At 39.7% G+C, this 18,869-nt stretch overlaps 1 protein-coding gene across 1 annotated transcript in view; it reads left to right on the top strand.

The window, feature by feature from the left end:
• The window catches only part of LOC106598434 (ras-related protein Rab-38), a 76,388-nt gene that overhangs the window by 26,120 nt on the left and 31,399 nt on the right, over positions 1-18,869 (top strand). Inside the window, exon 2 of the mRNA XM_045687099.2 lies at positions 18,491-18,771. Coding sequence (XP_045543055.1) covers positions 18,491-18,771 — 281 coding nt within the window. The remainder of the gene's footprint in view (positions 1-18,490; positions 18,772-18,869) is intronic.

The following is an 18,869-nucleotide window of genomic DNA, read 5'->3' as shown; positions in this document are numbered from 1 at the left end:
AGTGATAACATCAGAACACTGGTAAACAGCTTTCATAGTGACTATAGGAGACAGTGATAACATCAGAACACTGGTAAACAGCTTTCATAGTGACTATAGGAGACAGTGATAACATCAGAACACTGGTAAACAGCTTTCATAGTGACTATAGGAGACAGTGATAACATCAGAACACTGGTAAACAGCTTTCATAGTGACTATAGGAGACAGTGATAACATCAGAACACTGGTAAACAGCTTTCATAGTGACTATAGGAGACAGTGATAACATCAGAACACTGGTAAACAGCTTTCATAGTGACTATAGGAGACAGTGATAACATCAGAACACTGGTAAACAGCTTTCATAGTGACTATAGGAGACAGTGATAACATCAGAACACTGGTAAACAGCTTTCATAGTGACTATAGGAGACAGTGATAACATCAGAACACTGGTAAACAGCTTTCATAGTGACTATAGGAGACAGTGATAACATCAGAACACTGGTAAACAGCTTTCATAGTGACTATAGGAGACAGTGATAACATCAGAACACTGGTAAACAGCTTTCATAGTGACTATAGGAGACAGTGATAACATCAGAACACTGGTAAACAGCTTTCATAGTGACTATAGGAGACAGTGATAACATCAGAACACTGGTAAACAGCTTTCATAGTGACTATAGGAGACAGTGATAACATCAGAACACTGGTAAACAGCTTTCATAGTGACTATAGGAGACAGTGATAACATCAGAACACTGGTAAACAGCTTTCATAGTGACTATAGGAGACAGTGATAACATCAGAACACTGGTAAACAGCTTTCATAGTGACTATAGGAGACAGTGATAACATCAGAACACTGGTAAACAGCTTTCATAGTGACTATAGGAGACAGTGATAACATCAGAACACTGGTAAACAGCTTTCATAGTGACTATAGGAGACAGTGATAACATCAGAACACTGGTAAACAGCTTTCATAGTGACTATAGGAGACAGTGATAACATCAGAACACTGGTAAACAGCTTTCATAGTGACTATAGGAGACAGTGATAACATCAGAACACTGGTAAACAGCTTTCATAGTGACTATAGGAGACAGTGATAACATCAGAACACTGGTAAACAGCTTTCATAGTGACTATAGGAGACAGTGATAACATCAGAACACTGGTAAACAGCTTTCATAGTGACTATAGGAGACAGTGATAACATCAGAACACTGGTAAACAGCTTTCATAGTGACTATAGGAGACAGTGATAACATCAGAACACTGGTAAACAGCTTTCATAGTGACTATAGGAGACAGTGATAACATCAGAACACTGGTAAACAGCTTTCATAGTGACTATAGGAGACAGTGATAACATCAGAACACTGGTAAACAGCTTTCATAGTGACTATAGGAGACAGTGATAACATCAGAACACTGGTAAACAGCTTTCATAGTGACTATAGGAGACAGTGATAACATCAGAACACTGGTAAACAGCTTTCATAGTGACTATAGGAGACAGTGATAACATCAGAACACTGGTAAACAGCTTTCATAGTGACTATAGGAGACAGTGATAACATCAGAACACTGGTAAACAGCTTTCATAGTGACTATAGGAGACAGTGATAACATCAGAACACTGGTAAACAGCTTTCATAGTGACTATAGGAGACAGTGATAACATCAGAACACTGGTAAACAGCTTTCATAGTGACTATAGGAGACAGTGATAACATCAGAACACTGGTAAACAGCTTTCATAGTGACTATAGGAGACAGTGATAACATCAGAACACTGGTAAACAGCTTTCATAGTGACTATAGGAGACAGTGATAACATCAGAACACTGGTAAACAGCTTTCATAGTGACTATAGGAGACAGTGATAACATCAGAACACTGGTAAACAGCTTTCATAGTGACTATAGGAGACAGTGATAACATCAGAACACTGGTAAACAGCTTTCATAGTGACTATAGGAGACAGTGATAACATCAGAACACTGGTAAACAGCTTTCATAGTGACTATAGGAGACAGTGATAACATCAGAACACTGGTAAACAGCTTTCATAGTGACTATAGGAGACAGTGATAACATCAGAACACTGGTAAACAGCTTTCATAGTGACTATAGGAGACAGTGATAACATCAGAACACTGGTAAACAGCTTTCATAGTGACTATAGGAGACAGTGATAACATCAGAACACTGGTAAACAGCTTTCATAGTGACTATAGGAGACAGTGATAACATCAGAACACTGGTAAACAGCTTTCATAGTGACTATAGGAGACAGTGATAACATCAGAACACTGGTAAACAGCTTTCATAGTGACTATAGGAGACAGTGATAACATCAGAACACTGGTAAACAGCTTTCATAGTGACTATAGGAGACAGTGATAACATCAGAACACTGGTAAACAGCTTTCATAGTGACTATAGGAGACAGTGATAACATCAGAACACTGGTAAACAGCTTTCATAGTGACTATAGGAGACAGTGATAACATCAGAACACTGGTAAACAGCTTTCATAGTGACTATAGGAGACAGTGATAACATCAGAACACTGGTAAACAGCTTTCATAGTGACTATAGGAGACAGTGATAACATCAGAACACTGGTAAACAGCTTTCATAGTGACTATAGGAGACAGTGATAACATCAGAACACTGGTAAACAGCTTTCATAGTGACTATAGGAGACAGTGATAACATCAGAACACTGGTAAACAGCTTTCATAGTGACTATAGGAGACAGTGATAACATCAGAACACTGGTAAACAGCTTTCATAGTGACTATAGGAGACAGTGATAACATCAGAACACTGGTAAACAGCTTTCATAGTGACTATAGGAGACAGTGATAACATCAGAACACTGGTAAACAGCTTTCATAGTGACTATAGGAGACAGTGATAACATCAGAACACTGGTAAACAGCTTTCATAGTGACTATAGGAGACAGTGATAACATCAGAACACTGGTAAACAGCTTTCATAGTGACTATAGGAGACAGTGATAACATCAGAACACTGGTAAACAGCTTTCATAGTGACTATAGGAGACAGTGATAACATCAGAACACTGGTAAACAGCTTTCATAGTGACTATAGGAGACAGTGATAACATCAGAACACTGGTAAACAGCTTTCATAGTGACTATAGGAGACAGTGATAACATCAGAACACTGGTAAACAGCTTTCATAGTGACTATAGGAGACAGTGATAACATCAGAACACTGGTAAACAGCTTTCATAGTGACTATAGGAGACAGTGATAACATCAGAACACTGGTAAACAGCTTTCATAGTGACTATAGGAGACAGTGATAACATCAGAACACTGGTAAACAGCTTTCATAGTGACTATAGGAGACAGTGATAACATCAGAACACTGGTAAACAGCTTTCATAGTGACTATAGGAGACAGTGATAACATCAGAACACTGGTAAACAGCTTTCATAGTGACTATAGGAGACAGTGATAACATCAGAACACTGGTAAACAGCTTTCATAGTGACTATAGGAGACAGTGATAACATCAGAACACTGGTAAACAGCTTTCATAGTGACTATAGGAGACAGTGATAACATCAGAACACTGGTAAACAGCTTTCATAGTGACTATAGGAGACAGTGATAACATCAGAACACTGGTAAACAGCTTTCATAGTGACTATAGGAGACAGTGATAACATCAGAACACTGGTAAACAGCTTTCATAGTGACTATAGGAGACAGTGATAACATCAGAACACTGGTAAACAGCTTTCATAGTGACTATAGGAGACAGTGATAACATCAGAACACTGGTAAACAGCTTTCATAGTGACTATAGGAGACAGTGATAACATCAGAACACTGGTAAACAGCTTTCATAGTGACTATAGGAGACAGTGATAACATCAGAACACTGGTAAACAGCTTTCATAGTGACTATAGGAGACAGTGATAACATCAGAACACTGGTAAACAGCTTTCATAGTGACTATAGGAGACAGTGATAACATCAGAACACTGGTAAACAGCTTTCATAGTGACTATAGGAGACAGTGATAACATCAGAACACTGGTAAACAGCTTTCATAGTGACTATAGGAGACAGTGATAACATCAGAACACTGGTAAACAGCTTTCATAGTGACTATAGGAGACAGTGATAACATCAGAACACTGGTAAACAGCTTTCATAGTGACTATAGGAGACAGTGATAACATCAGAACACTGGTAAACAGCTTTCATAGTGACTATAGGAGACAGTGATAACATCAGAACACTGGTAAACAGCTTTCATAGTGACTATAGGAGACAGTGATAACATCAGAACACTGGTAAACAGCTTTCATAGTGACTATAGGAGACAGTGATAACATCAGAACACTGGTAAACAGCTTTCATAGTGACTATAGGAGACAGTGATAACATCAGAACACTGGTAAACAGCTTTCATAGTGACTATAGGAGACAGTGATAACATCAGAACACTGGTAAACAGCTTTCATAGTGACTATAGGAGACAGTGATAACATCAGAACACTGGTAAACAGCTTTCATAGTGACTATAGGAGACAGTGATAACATCAGAACACTGGTAAACAGCTTTCATAGTGACTATAGGAGACAGTGATAACATCAGAACACTGGTAAACAGCTTTCATAGTGACTATAGGAGACAGTGATAACATCAGAACACTGGTAAACAGCTTTCATAGTGACTATAGGAGACAGTGATAACATCAGAACACTGGTAAACAGCTTTCATAGTGACTATAGGAGACAGTGATAACATCAGAACACTGGTAAACAGCTTTCATAGTGACTATAGGAGACAGTGATAACATCAGAACACTGGTAAACAGCTTTCATAGTGACTATAGGAGACAGTGATAACATCAGAACACTGGTAAACAGCTTTCATAGTGACTATAGGAGACAGTGATAACATCAGAACACTGGTAAACAGCTTTCATAGTGACTATAGGAGACAGTGATAACATCAGAACACTGGTAAACAGCTTTCATAGTGACTATAGGAGACAGTGATAACATCAGAACACTGGTAAACAGCTTTCATAGTGACTATAGGAGACAGTGATAACATCAGAACACTGGTAAACAGCTTTCATAGTGACTATAGGAGACAGTGATAACATCAGAACACTGGTAAACAGCTTTCATAGTGACTATAGGAGACAGTGATAACATCAGAACACTGGTAAACAGCTTTCATAGTGACTATAGGAGACAGTGATAACATCAGAACACTGGTAAACAGCTTTCATAGTGACTATAGGAGACAGTGATAACATCAGAACACTGGTAAACAGCTTTCATAGTGACTATAGGAGACAGTGATAACATCAGAACACTGGTAAACAGCTTTCATAGTGACTATAGGAGACAGTGATAACATCAGAACACTGGTAAACAGCTTTCATAGTGACTATAGGAGACAGTGATAACATCAGAACACTGGTAAACAGCTTTCATAGTGACTATAGGAGACAGTGATAACATCAGAACACTGGTAAACAGCTTTCATAGTGACTATAGGAGACAGTGATAACATCAGAACACTGGTAAACAGCTTTCATAGTGACTATAGGAGACAGTGATAACATCAGAACACTGGTAAACAGCTTTCATAGTGACTATAGGAGACAGTGATAACATCAGAACACTGGTAAACAGCTTTCATAGTGACTATAGGAGACAGTGATAACATCAGAACACTGGTAAACAGCTTTCATAGTGACTATAGGAGACAGTGATAACATCAGAACACTGGTAAACAGCTTTCATAGTGACTATAGGAGACAGTGATAACATCAGAACACTGGTAAACAGCTTTCATAGTGACTATAGGAGACAGTGATAACATCAGAACACTGGTAAACAGCTTTCATAGTGACTATAGGAGACAGTGATAACATCAGAACACTGGTAAACAGCTTTCATAGTGACTATAGGAGACAGTGATAACATCAGAACACTGGTAAACAGCTTTCATAGTGACTATAGGAGACAGTGATAACATCAGAACACTGGTAAACAGCTTTCATAGTGACTATAGGAGACAGTGATAACATCAGAACACTGGTAAACAGCTTTCATAGTGACTATAGGAGACAGTGATAACATCAGAACACTGGTAAACAGCTTTCATAGTGACTATAGGAGACAGTGATAACATCAGAACACTGGTAAACAGCTTTCATAGTGACTATAGGAGACAGTGATAACATCAGAACACTGGTAAACAGCTTTCATAGTGACTATAGGAGACAGTGATAACATCAGAACACTGGTAAACAGCTTTCATAGTGACTATAGGAGACAGTGATAACATCAGAACACTGGTAAACAGCTTTCATAGTGACTATAGGAGACAGTGATAACATCAGAACACTGGTAAACAGCTTTCATAGTGACTATAGGAGACAGTGATAACATCAGAACACTGGTAAACAGCTTTCATAGTGACTATAGGAGACAGTGATAACATCAGAACACTGGTAAACAGCTTTCATAGTGACTATAGGAGACAGTGATAACATCAGAACACTGGTAAACAGCTTTCATAGTGACTATAGGAGACAGTGATAACATCAGAACACTGGTAAACAGCTTTCATAGTGACTATAGGAGACAGTGATAACATCAGAACACTGGTAAACAGCTTTCATAGTGACTATAGGAGACAGTGATAACATCAGAACACTGGTAAACAGCTTTCATAGTGACTATAGGAGACAGTGATAACATCAGAACACTGGTAAACAGCTTTCATAGTGACTATAGGAGACAGTGATAACATCAGAACACTGGTAAACAGCTTTCATAGTGACTATAGGAGACAGTGATAACATCAGAACACTGGTAAACAGCTTTCATAGTGACTATAGGAGACAGTGATAACATCAGAACACTGGTAAACAGCTTTCATAGTGACTATAGGAGACAGTGATAACATCAGAACACTGGTAAACAGCTTTCATAGTGACTATAGGAGACAGTGATAACATCAGAACACTGGTAAACAGCTTTCATAGTGACTATAGGAGACAGTGATAACATCAGAACACTGGTAAACAGCTTTCATAGTGACTATAGGAGACAGTGATAACATCAGAACACTGGTAAACAGCTTTCATAGTGACTATAGGAGACAGTGATAACATCAGAACACTGGTAAACAGCTTTCATAGTGACTATAGGAGACAGTGATAACATCAGAACACTGGTAAACAGCTTTCATAGTGACTATAGGAGACAGTGATAACATCAGAACACTGGTAAACAGCTTTCATAGTGACTATAGGAGACAGTGATAACATCAGAACACTGGTAAACAGCTTTCATAGTGACTATAGGAGACAGTGATAACATCAGAACACTGGTAAACAGCTTTCATAGTGACTATAGGAGACAGTGATAACATCAGAACACTGGTAAACAGCTTTCATAGTGACTATAGGAGACAGTGATAACATCAGAACACTGGTAAACAGCTTTCATAGTGACTATAGGAGACAGTGATAACATCAGAACACTGGTAAACAGCTTTCATAGTGACTATAGGAGACAGTGATAACATCAGAACACTGGTAAACAGCTTTCATAGTGACTATAGGAGACAGTGATAACATCAGAACACTGGTAAACAGCTTTCATAGTGACTATAGGAGACAGTGATAACATCAGAACACTGGTAAACAGCTTTCATAGTGACTATAGGAGACAGTGATAACATCAGAACACTGGTAAACAGCTTTCATAGTGACTATAGGAGACAGTGATAACATCAGAACACTGGTAAACAGCTTTCATAGTGACTATAGGAGACAGTGATAACATCAGAACACTGGTAAACAGCTTTCATAGTGACTATAGGAGACAGTGATAACATCAGAACACTGGTAAACAGCTTTCATAGTGACTATAGGAGACAGTGATAACATCAGAACACTGGTAAACAGCTTTCATAGTGACTATAGGAGACAGTGATAACATCAGAACACTGGTAAACAGCTTTCATAGTGACTATAGGAGACAGTGATAACATCAGAACACTGGTAAACAGCTTTCATAGTGACTATAGGAGACAGTGATAACATCAGAACACTGGTAAACAGCTTTCATAGTGACTATAGGAGACAGTGATAACATCAGAACACTGGTAAACAGCTTTCATAGTGACTATAGGAGACAGTGATAACATCAGAACACTGGTAAACAGCTTTCATAGTGACTATAGGAGACAGTGATAACATCAGAACACTGGTAAACAGCTTTCATAGTGACTATAGGAGACAGTGATAACATCAGAACACTGGTAAACAGCTTTCATAGTGACTATAGGAGACAGTGATAACATCAGAACACTGGTAAACAGCTTTCATAGTGACTATAGGAGACAGTGATAACATCAGAACACTGGTAAACAGCTTTCATAGTGACTATAGGAGACAGTGATAACATCAGAACACTGGTAAACAGCTTTCATAGTGACTATAGGAGACAGTGATAACATCAGAACACTGGTAAACAGCTTTCATAGTGACTATAGGAGACAGTGATAACATCAGAACACTGGTAAACAGCTTTCATAGTGACTATAGGAGACAGTGATAACATCAGAACACTGGTAAACAGCTTTCATAGTGACTATAGGAGACAGTGATAACATCAGAACACTGGTAAACAGCTTTCATAGTGACTATAGGAGACAGTGATAACATCAGAACACTGGTAAACAGCTTTCATAGTGACTATAGGAGACAGTGATAACATCAGAACACTGGTAAACAGCTTTCATAGTGACTATAGGAGACAGTGATAACATCAGAACACTGGTAAACAGCTTTCATAGTGACTATAGGAGACAGTGATAACATCAGAACACTGGTAAACAGCTTTCATAGTGACTATAGGAGACAGTGATAACATCAGAACACTGGTAAACAGCTTTCATAGTGACTATAGGAGACAGTGATAACATCAGAACACTGGTAAACAGCTTTCATAGTGACTATAGGAGACAGTGATAACATCAGAACACACTGGTAAACAGCTTTCATAGTGACTATAGGAGACAGTGATAACATCAGAACACTGGTAAACAGCTTTCATAGTGACTATAGGAGACAGTGATAACATCAGAACACTGGTAAACAGCTTTCATAGTGACTATAGGAGACAGTGATAACATCAGAACACTGGTAAACAGCTTTCATAGTGACTATAGGAGACAGTGATAACATCAGAACACTGGTAAACAGCTTTCATAGTGACTATAGGAGACAGTGATAACATCAGAACACTGGTAAACAGCTTTCATAGTGACTATAGGAGACAGTGATAACATCAGAACACTGGTAAACAGCTTTCATAGTGACTATAGGAGACAGTGATAACATCAGAACACTGGTAAACAGCTTTCATAGTGACTATAGGAGACAGTGATAACATCAGAACACTGGTAAACAGCTTTCATAGTGACTATAGGAGACAGTGATAACATCAGAACACTGGTAAACAGCTTTCATAGTGACTATAGGAGACAGTGATAACATCAGAACACTGGTAAACAGCTTTCATAGTGACTATAGGAGACAGTGATAACATCAGAACACTGGTAAACAGCTTTCATAGTGACTATAGGAGACAGTGATAACATCAGAACACTGGTAAACAGCTTTCATAGTGACTATAGGAGACAGTGATAACATCAGAACACTGGTAAACAGCTTTCATAGTGACTATAGGAGACAGTGATAACATCAGAACACTGGTAAACAGCTTTCATAGTGACTATAGGAGACAGTGATAACATCAGAACACTGGTAAACAGCTTTCATAGTGACTATAGGAGACAGTGATAACATCAGAACACTGGTAAACAGCTTTCATAGTGACTATAGGAGACAGTGATAACATCAGAACACTGGTAAACAGCTTTCATAGTGACTATAGGAGACAGTGATAACATCAGAACACTGGTAAACAGCTTTCATAGTGACTATAGGAGACAGTGATAACATCAGAACACTGGTAAACAGCTTTCATAGTGACTATAGGAGACAGTGATAACATCAGAACACACTGGTAAACAGCTTTCATAGTGACTATAGGAGACAGTGATAACATCAGAACACTGGTAAACAGCTTTCATAGTGACTATAGGAGACAGTGATAACATCAGAACACTGGTAAACAGCTTTCATAGTGACTATAGGAGACAGTGATAACATCAGAACACTGGTAAACAGCTTTCATAGTGACTATAGGAGACAGTGATAACATCAGAACACTGGTAAACAGCTTTCATAGTGACTATAGGAGACAGTGATAACATCAGAACACTGGTAAACAGCTTTCATAGTGACTATAGGAGACAGTGATAACATCAGAACACTGGTAAACAGCTTTCATAGTGACTATAGGAGACAGTGATAACATCAGAACACTGGTAAACAGCTTTCATAGTGACTATAGGAGACAGTGATAACATCAGAACACTGGTAAACAGCTTTCATAGTGACTATAGGAGACAGTGATAACATCAGAACACTGGTAAACAGCTTTCATAGTGACTATAGGAGACAGTGATAACATCAGAACACTGGTAAACAGCTTTCATAGTGACTATAGGAGACAGTGATAACATCAGAACACTGGTAAACAGCTTTCATAGTGACTATAGGAGACAGTGATAACATCAGAACACTGGTAAACAGCTTTCATAGTGACTATAGGAGACAGTGATAACATCAGAACACTGGTAAACAGCTTTCATAGTGACTATAGGAGACAGTGATAACATCAGAACACTGGTAAACAGCTTTCATAGTGACTATAGGAGACAGTGATAACATCAGAACACTGGTAAACAGCTTTCATAGTGACTATAGGAGACAGTGATAACATCAGAACACTGGTAAACAGCTTTCATAGTGACTATAGGAGACAGTGATAACATCAGAACACTGGTAAACAGCTTTCATAGTGACTATAGGAGACAGTGATAACATCAGAACACTGGTAAACAGCTTTCATAGTGACTATAGGAGACAGTGATAACATCAGAACACTGGTAAACAGCTTTCATAGTGACTATAGGAGACAGTGATAACATCAGAACACTGGTAAACAGCTTTCATAGTGACTATAGGAGACAGTGATAACATCAGAACACTGGTAAACAGCTTTCATAGTGACTATAGGAGACAGTGATAACATCAGAACACTGGTAAACAGCTTTCATAGTGACTATAGGAGACAGTGATAACATCAGAACACTGGTAAACAGCTTTCATAGTGACTATAGGAGACAGTGATAACATCAGAACACTGGTAAACAGCTTTCATAGTGACTATAGGAGACAGTGATAACATCAGAACACTGGTAAACAGCTTTCATAGTGACTATAGGAGACAGTGATAACATCAGAACACTGGTAAACAGCTTTCATAGTGACTATAGGAGACAGTGATAACATCAGAACACTGGTAAACAGCTTTCATAGTGACTATAGGAGACAGTGATAACATCAGAACACTGGTAAACAGCTTTCATAGTGACTATAGGAGACAGTGATAACATCAGAACACTGGTAAACAGCTTTCATAGTGACTATAGGAGACAGTGATAACATCAGAACACTGGTAAACAGCTTTCATAGTGACTATAGGAGACAGTGATAACATCAGAACACTGGTAAACAGCTTTCATAGTGACTATAGGAGACAGTGATAACATCAGAACACTGGTAAACAGCTTTCATAGTGACTATAGGAGACAGTGATAACATCAGAACACTGGTAAACAGCTTTCATAGTGACTATAGGAGACAGTGATAACATCAGAACACTGGTAAACAGCTTTCATAGTGACTATAGGAGACAGTGATAACATCAGAACACTGGTAAACAGCTTTCATAGTGACTATAGGAGACAGTGATAACATCAGAACACTGGTAAACAGCTTTCATAGTGACTATAGGAGACAGTGATAACATCAGAACACTGGTAAACAGCTTTCATAGTGACTATAGGAGACAGTGATAACATCAGAACACTGGTAAACAGCTTTCATAGTGACTATAGGAGACAGTGATAACATCAGAACACTGGTAAACAGCTTTCATAGTGACTATAGGAGACAGTGATAACATCAGAACACTGGTAAACAGCTTTCATAGTGACTATAGGAGACAGTGATAACATCAGAACACTGGTAAACAGCTTTCATAGTGACTATAGGAGACAGTGATAACATCAGAACACTGGTAAACAGCTTTCATAGTGACTATAGGAGACAGTGATAACATCAGAACACTGGTAAACAGCTTTCATAGTGACTATAGGAGACAGTGATAACATCAGAACACTGGTAAACAGCTTTCATAGTGACTATAGGAGACAGTGATAACATCAGAACACTGGTAAACAGCTTTCATAGTGACTATAGGAGACAGTGATAACATCAGAACACTGGTAAACAGCTTTCATAGTGACTATAGGAGACAGTGATAACATCAGAACACTGGTAAACAGCTTTCATAGTGACTATAGGAGACAGTGATAACATCAGAACACTGGTAAACAGCTTTCATAGTGACTATAGGAGACAGTGATAACATCAGAACACTGGTAAACAGCTTTCATAGTGACTATAGGAGACAGTGATAACATCAGAACACTGGTAAACAGCTTTCATAGTGACTATAGGAGACAGTGATAACATCAGAACACTGGTAAACAGCTTTCATAGTGACTATAGGAGACAGTGATAACATCAGAACACTGGTAAACAGCTTTCATAGTGACTATAGGAGACAGTGATAACATCAGAACACTGGTAAACAGCTTTCATAGTGACTATAGGAGACAGTGATAACATCAGAACACTGGTAAACAGCTTTCATAGTGACTATAGGAGACAGTGATAACATCAGAACACTGGTAAACAGCTTTCATAGTGACTATAGGAGACAGTGATAACATCAGAACACTGGTAAACAGCTTTCATAGTGACTATAGGAGACAGTGATAACATCAGAACACTGGTAAACAGCTTTCATAGTGACTATAGGAGACAGTGATAACATCAGAACACTGGTAAACAGCTTTCATAGTGACTATAGGAGACAGTGATAACATCAGAACACTGGTAAACAGCTTTCATAGTGACTATAGGAGACAGTGATAACATCAGAACACTGGTAAACAGCTTTCATAGTGACTATAGGAGACAGTGATAACATCAGAACACTGGTAAACAGCTTTCATAGTGACTATAGGAGACAGTGATAACATCAGAACACTGGTAAACAGCTTTCATAGTGACTATAGGAGACAGTGATAACATCAGAACACTGGTAAACAGCTTTCATAGTGACTATAGGAGACAGTGATAACATCAGAACACTGGTAAACAGCTTTCATAGTGACTATAGGAGACAGTGATAACATCAGAACACTGGTAAACAGCTTTCATAGTGACTATAGGAGACAGTGATAACATCAGAACACTGGTAAACAGCTTTCATAGTGACTATAGGAGACAGTGATAACATCAGAACACACTGGTAAACAGCTTTCATAGTGACTATAGGAGACAGTGATAACATCAGAACACTGGTAAACAGCTTTCATAGTGACTATAGGAGACAGTGATAACATCAGAACACTGGTAAACAGCTTTCATAGTGACTATAGGAGACAGTGATAACATCAGAACACTGGTAAACAGCTTTCATAGTGACTATAGGAGACAGTGATAACATCAGAACACTGGTAAACAGCTTTCATAGTGACTATAGGAGACAGTGATAACATCAGAACACTGGTAAACAGCTTTCATAGTGACTATAGGAGACAGTGATAACATCAGAACACTGGTAAACAGCTTTCATAGTGACTATAGGAGACAGTGATAACATCAGAACACTGGTAAACAGCTTTCATAGTGACTATAGGAGACAGTGATAACATCAGAACACTGGTAAACAGCTTTCATAGTGACTATAGGAGACAGTGATAACATCAGAACACTGGTAAACAGCTTTCATAGTGACTATAGGAGACAGTGATAACATCAGAACACTGGTAAACAGCTTTCATAGTGACTATAGGAGACAGTGATAACATCAGAACACTGGTAAACAGCTTTCATAGTGACTATAGGAGACAGTGATAACATCAGAACACTGGTAAACAGCTTTCATAGTGACTATAGGAGACAGTGATAACATCAGAACACTGGTAAACAGCTTTCATAGTGACTATAGGAGACAGTGATAACATCAGAACACTGGTAAACAGCTTTCATAGTGACTATAGGAGACAGTGATAACATCAGAACACTGGTAAACAGCTTTCATAGTGACTATAGGAGACAGTGATAACATCAGAACACTGGTAAACAGCTTTCATAGTGACTATAGGAGACAGTGATAACATCAGAACACTGGTAAACAGCTTTCATAGTGACTATAGGAGACAGTGATAACATCAGAACACTGGTAAACAGCTTTCATAGTGACTATAGGAGACAGTGATAACATCAGAACACTGGTAAACAGCTTTCATAGTGACTATAGGAGACAGTGATAACATCAGAACACTGGTAAACAGCTTTCATAGTGACTATAGGAGACAGTGATAACATCAGAACACTGGTAAACAGCTTTCATAGTGACTATAGGAGACAGTGATAACATCAGAACACTGGTAAACAGCTTTCATAGTGACTATAGGAGACAGTGATAACATCAGAACACTGGTAAACAGCTTTCATAGTGACTATAGGAGACAGTGATAACATCAGAACACTGGTAAACAGCTTTCATAGTGACTATAGGAGACAGTGATAACATCAGAACACTGGTAAACAGCTTTCATAGTGACTATAGGAGACAGTGATAACATCAGAACACTGGTAAACAGCTTTCATAGTGACTATAGGAGACAGTGATAACATCAGAACACTGGTAAACAGCTTTCATAGTGACTATAGGAGACAGTGATAACATCAGAACACTGGTAAACAGCTTTCATAGTGACTATAGGAGACAGTGATAACATCAGAACACTGGTAAACAGCTTTCATAGTGACTATAGGAGACAGTGATAACATCAGAACACTGGTAAACAGCTTTCATAGTGACTATAGGAGACAGTGATAACATCAGAACACTGGTAAACAGCTTTCATAGTGACTATAGGAGACAGTGATAACATCAGAACACTGGTAAACAGCTTTCATAGTGACTATAGGAGACAGTGATAACATCAGAACACTGGTAAACAGCTTTCATAGTGACTATAGGAGACAGTGATAACATCAGAACACTGGTAAACAGCTTTCATAGTGACTATAGGAGACAGTGATAACATCAGAACACTGGTAAACAGCTTTCATAGTGACTATAGGAGACAGTGATAACATCAGAACACTGGTAAACAGCTTTCATAGTGACTATAGGAGACAGTGATAACATCAGAACACTGGTAAACAGCTTTCATAGTGACTATAGGAGACAGTGATAACATCAGAACACTGGTAAACAGCTTTCATAGTGACTATAGGAGACAGTGATAACATCAGAACACTGGTAAACAGCTTTCATAGTGACTATAGGAGACAGTGATAACATCAGAACACTGGTAAACAGCTTTCATAGTGACTATAGGAGACAGTGATAACATCAGAACACTGGTAAACAGCTTTCATAGTGACTATAGGAGACAGTGATAACATCAGAACACTGGTAAACAGCTTTCATAGTGACTATAGGAGACAGTGATAACATCAGAACACACTGGTAAACAGCTTTCATAGTGACTATAGGAGACAGTGATAACATCAGAACACTGGTAAACAGCTTTCATAGTGACTATAGGAGACAGTGATAACATCAGAACACTGGTAAACAGCTTTCATAGTGACTATAGGAGACAGTGATAACATCAGAACACTGGTAAACAGCTTTCATAGTGACTATAGGAGACAGTGATTGGAGACGGAGTCAGAGTAGCAGATTCCACTTATTACACTGCTGTTAGCATAGGAATTTACACACCTATGACCTCTCTCTGGTGGTCTCCCTCTTTCTCTCTCTCTCTGGTGGTCTCCCTCTTTCTCTGGTGGTCTCCCTCTCTCTCTGGTGGTCTCCCTCTTTCTCTGGTGGTCTCCCTCTCTCTCTGGTGGTCTCCCTCTCTCTCTGGTGGTCTCCCTCTTTCTCTGGTTGTCTTCCTCTTTCTCTCTCTCTGGTGGTCTCCCTCTTTCTCTCTCTCTCTCTGGTGGTCTCCCTCTTTCTCTCTTTCTGGTGGTCTCCCTCTTTCTCTCTCTCTCTCTGGTGGTCTCCCTCTTTCTCTGGTGGTCTCCCTCTTTCTCTGGTGGTCTCCCTCTTTCTCTGGTGGTCTCCCTCTTTCTCTGGTGGTCTCCCTCTTTCTCTCTCTCTCTGGTGGTCTCCCTCTTTCTCTCTCTCTCTGGTGGTCTCCCTCTCTCTGGTGGTTTCCCTCTTTCTCTCTCTCTCTGGTGGTCTCCCTCTTTCTCTCTCTCTCTGGTGGTCTCCCTCTCTCTGGTGGTTTCCCTCTTTCTCTCTCTCTCTGGTGGTCTCCCTCTTTCTCTGATGGTCTACCTCTTTCTCTCTCCTTCTCCCTCTCTTTCTTCCTTTCCCCACTCTCTCTTTCTCTCTCTCTCTTCATGAGGTAGTCACCTGGAATGCATTTCAAAAAACAGGTGTGCCTTGTTCAAAGTTGATTTGTGGAATTTCTTTCCTTCTTAATGCGTTGAGCCAATCAGTTGTTTTGTGACAAGGTAGGGGTGGTATACAGAAGATAGCCCTATTTGGTAAAATCCCAAGTCCATATTATAGCAAGAACAGCTCAAATAAGCAAAGACAAATGACAGTCCATCATTACTTTAAGACATGAAGGTCAGTCAATATGGAACATTTAAAGAACTTTGAAAGTTTCTTCAAGTACAGTCGCATAAACCATCAAGCGCTATGATGAAACTGGCTCTCATGAGGACCGCCACAGGAATCGAAGACCCAGAGTTACCTCTGCTGCAGAGGATACGTTTATTAGAGTTACCAGCCTCAGAATTTACAGCCCAAATAAATGCTTCACGGAGTTCAAGTAACAGACACATCTCAACATCAACTGTTCTGAGGAGACTGTGTGAATCAGGCCTTCATGGTCGAATTGCTTTAAAGAAACCACTACTAAAGGACACCAATAAGAAGAAGAGACTTGCTTGGGCCAAGAAACACGAGCAATGGATCTTAGACCGGTGGAAATTTGTCCTTTGGTCTGATGAGTCCAAATGTGCGATTATTCCAAATGCCGTTCCAAATGCCGTGTCTTTGTGAGACACAGAATAGGTGAACGGATGATCTCCACATGTGTGGTTCCCACCATGAAGCATGGGGGTGGAGGTGTAGGGGTGCTTTGCTGGTGACTCTGCCTGTGATTTATTTCAGAATTCTTAACATGCATGACTACCACAGCATTCCCCAGCAATACAACATCCTATCTGGTTTGTGATTAGTGGGACTATGATTTGTTTTACAACGGGACAATGACCCAACACACCTCCAGGCTGTGTAAGGGCTATTTGACCATGAAGGAGAGTGATGGAGTGCGGCCTCCACAATCACCCAGCCCAGAGTGATGGATTGTGGCCTCCACAATCACCCAGCCTCAACTCAATTCAGATGGTTTGGGATGAGTTGAACCGCACAGTGAAGGAAAAGCAGCCAAAAAGTGCTCAGCATATGTGGGAAGTCCTTCAAGACTGTTGGAAAAGCATTGTAGCTGGTTGAGAGAATGCAAAGAGCGTGCAAAGCTGTCATCAAGGCAAAGGGTGGCTACTTAGTAGAATCTGAAATCTAAAATATATTTTGATTTGTTTAACACTTTGCCATATGTGTTATTTAATAGTTTAATTCTACAATGTAGAAAATAGTAAAAATAAAGAAAAACCCTTGAATGAGTAGGTGTGCCAAACTTTTGACTGGTACTGTATATTTGATCTATGTGTGGCGTGAGATGTACCCTGTCTGTCCACGTTGTCGTATTTTACCAGGATTGATTCATGAATGTGACCCTCTACGATTGTGACCAGGACTGTGACCAGGACTGTGTAGTCGACTTTTTGCCCTGAGGCAAATGGTTGTTTACCGCCTAAAGTAACCTTCATCTCAGTGGTGTTCCCAGGGCTTATGATATGGTATTAGGGTCAGGGTTGGTGTGGCAACAAGGCACAGGTTTTATCACAAGGATAAGGTATAGCGTTCAGTCCTACTACTGCTATCAGTACTAACTAACAATACTGTGTGTGTGTGTGTGTGTGTGTGTGTGTGTGTGTGTGTGTGTGTGTGTGTGTGTGTGTGTGTGTGTGTGTGTGTGTGTGTGTGTGTGTGTGTGTGTGTGTGTGTGTGTGTGTGTGTGTGTGTGTGTGTGTGTCAGGTCAGGAGCGGTTTGGGAACATGACCCGGGTTTACTACCGTGAGGCCATGGGGGCGTTCATCGTGTTTGATGTGACGCGGCCGTCCTCCTTCGAGGCCGTCACCAAGTGGAAGGAGGACCTGGACTCTAAACTCACGCTGGCCAATGGGAAAAATGTGGCCGCTGTGCTATTGGCTAATAAGTGCGACCAGGGGCAGGATGTGTTGACCAACAATGGGATCCAGATGGAGAAATTCTGTCAGGAGAACGGTTTTGTGGGATGGTACGAGACCTCTGCCAAGGTGAGAACACACACACACGTACACACGTACACACACACACGTACACACACGTACACACACAGAAGTAGTTTCATGAGAATGTCTTTCCAAACCTTCAC

Source organism: Salmo salar, chromosome 09, assembly GCF_965601325.2.
Source record: "Salmo salar chromosome 09, fSalSal1, whole genome shotgun sequence".
Taxonomy (NCBI): Eukaryota; Metazoa; Chordata; class Actinopteri; order Salmoniformes; family Salmonidae; genus Salmo; species Salmo salar.
Note: the sequence above shows the minus strand (reverse complement) of the source record. Positions and strands in the feature narration are given on the sequence as shown.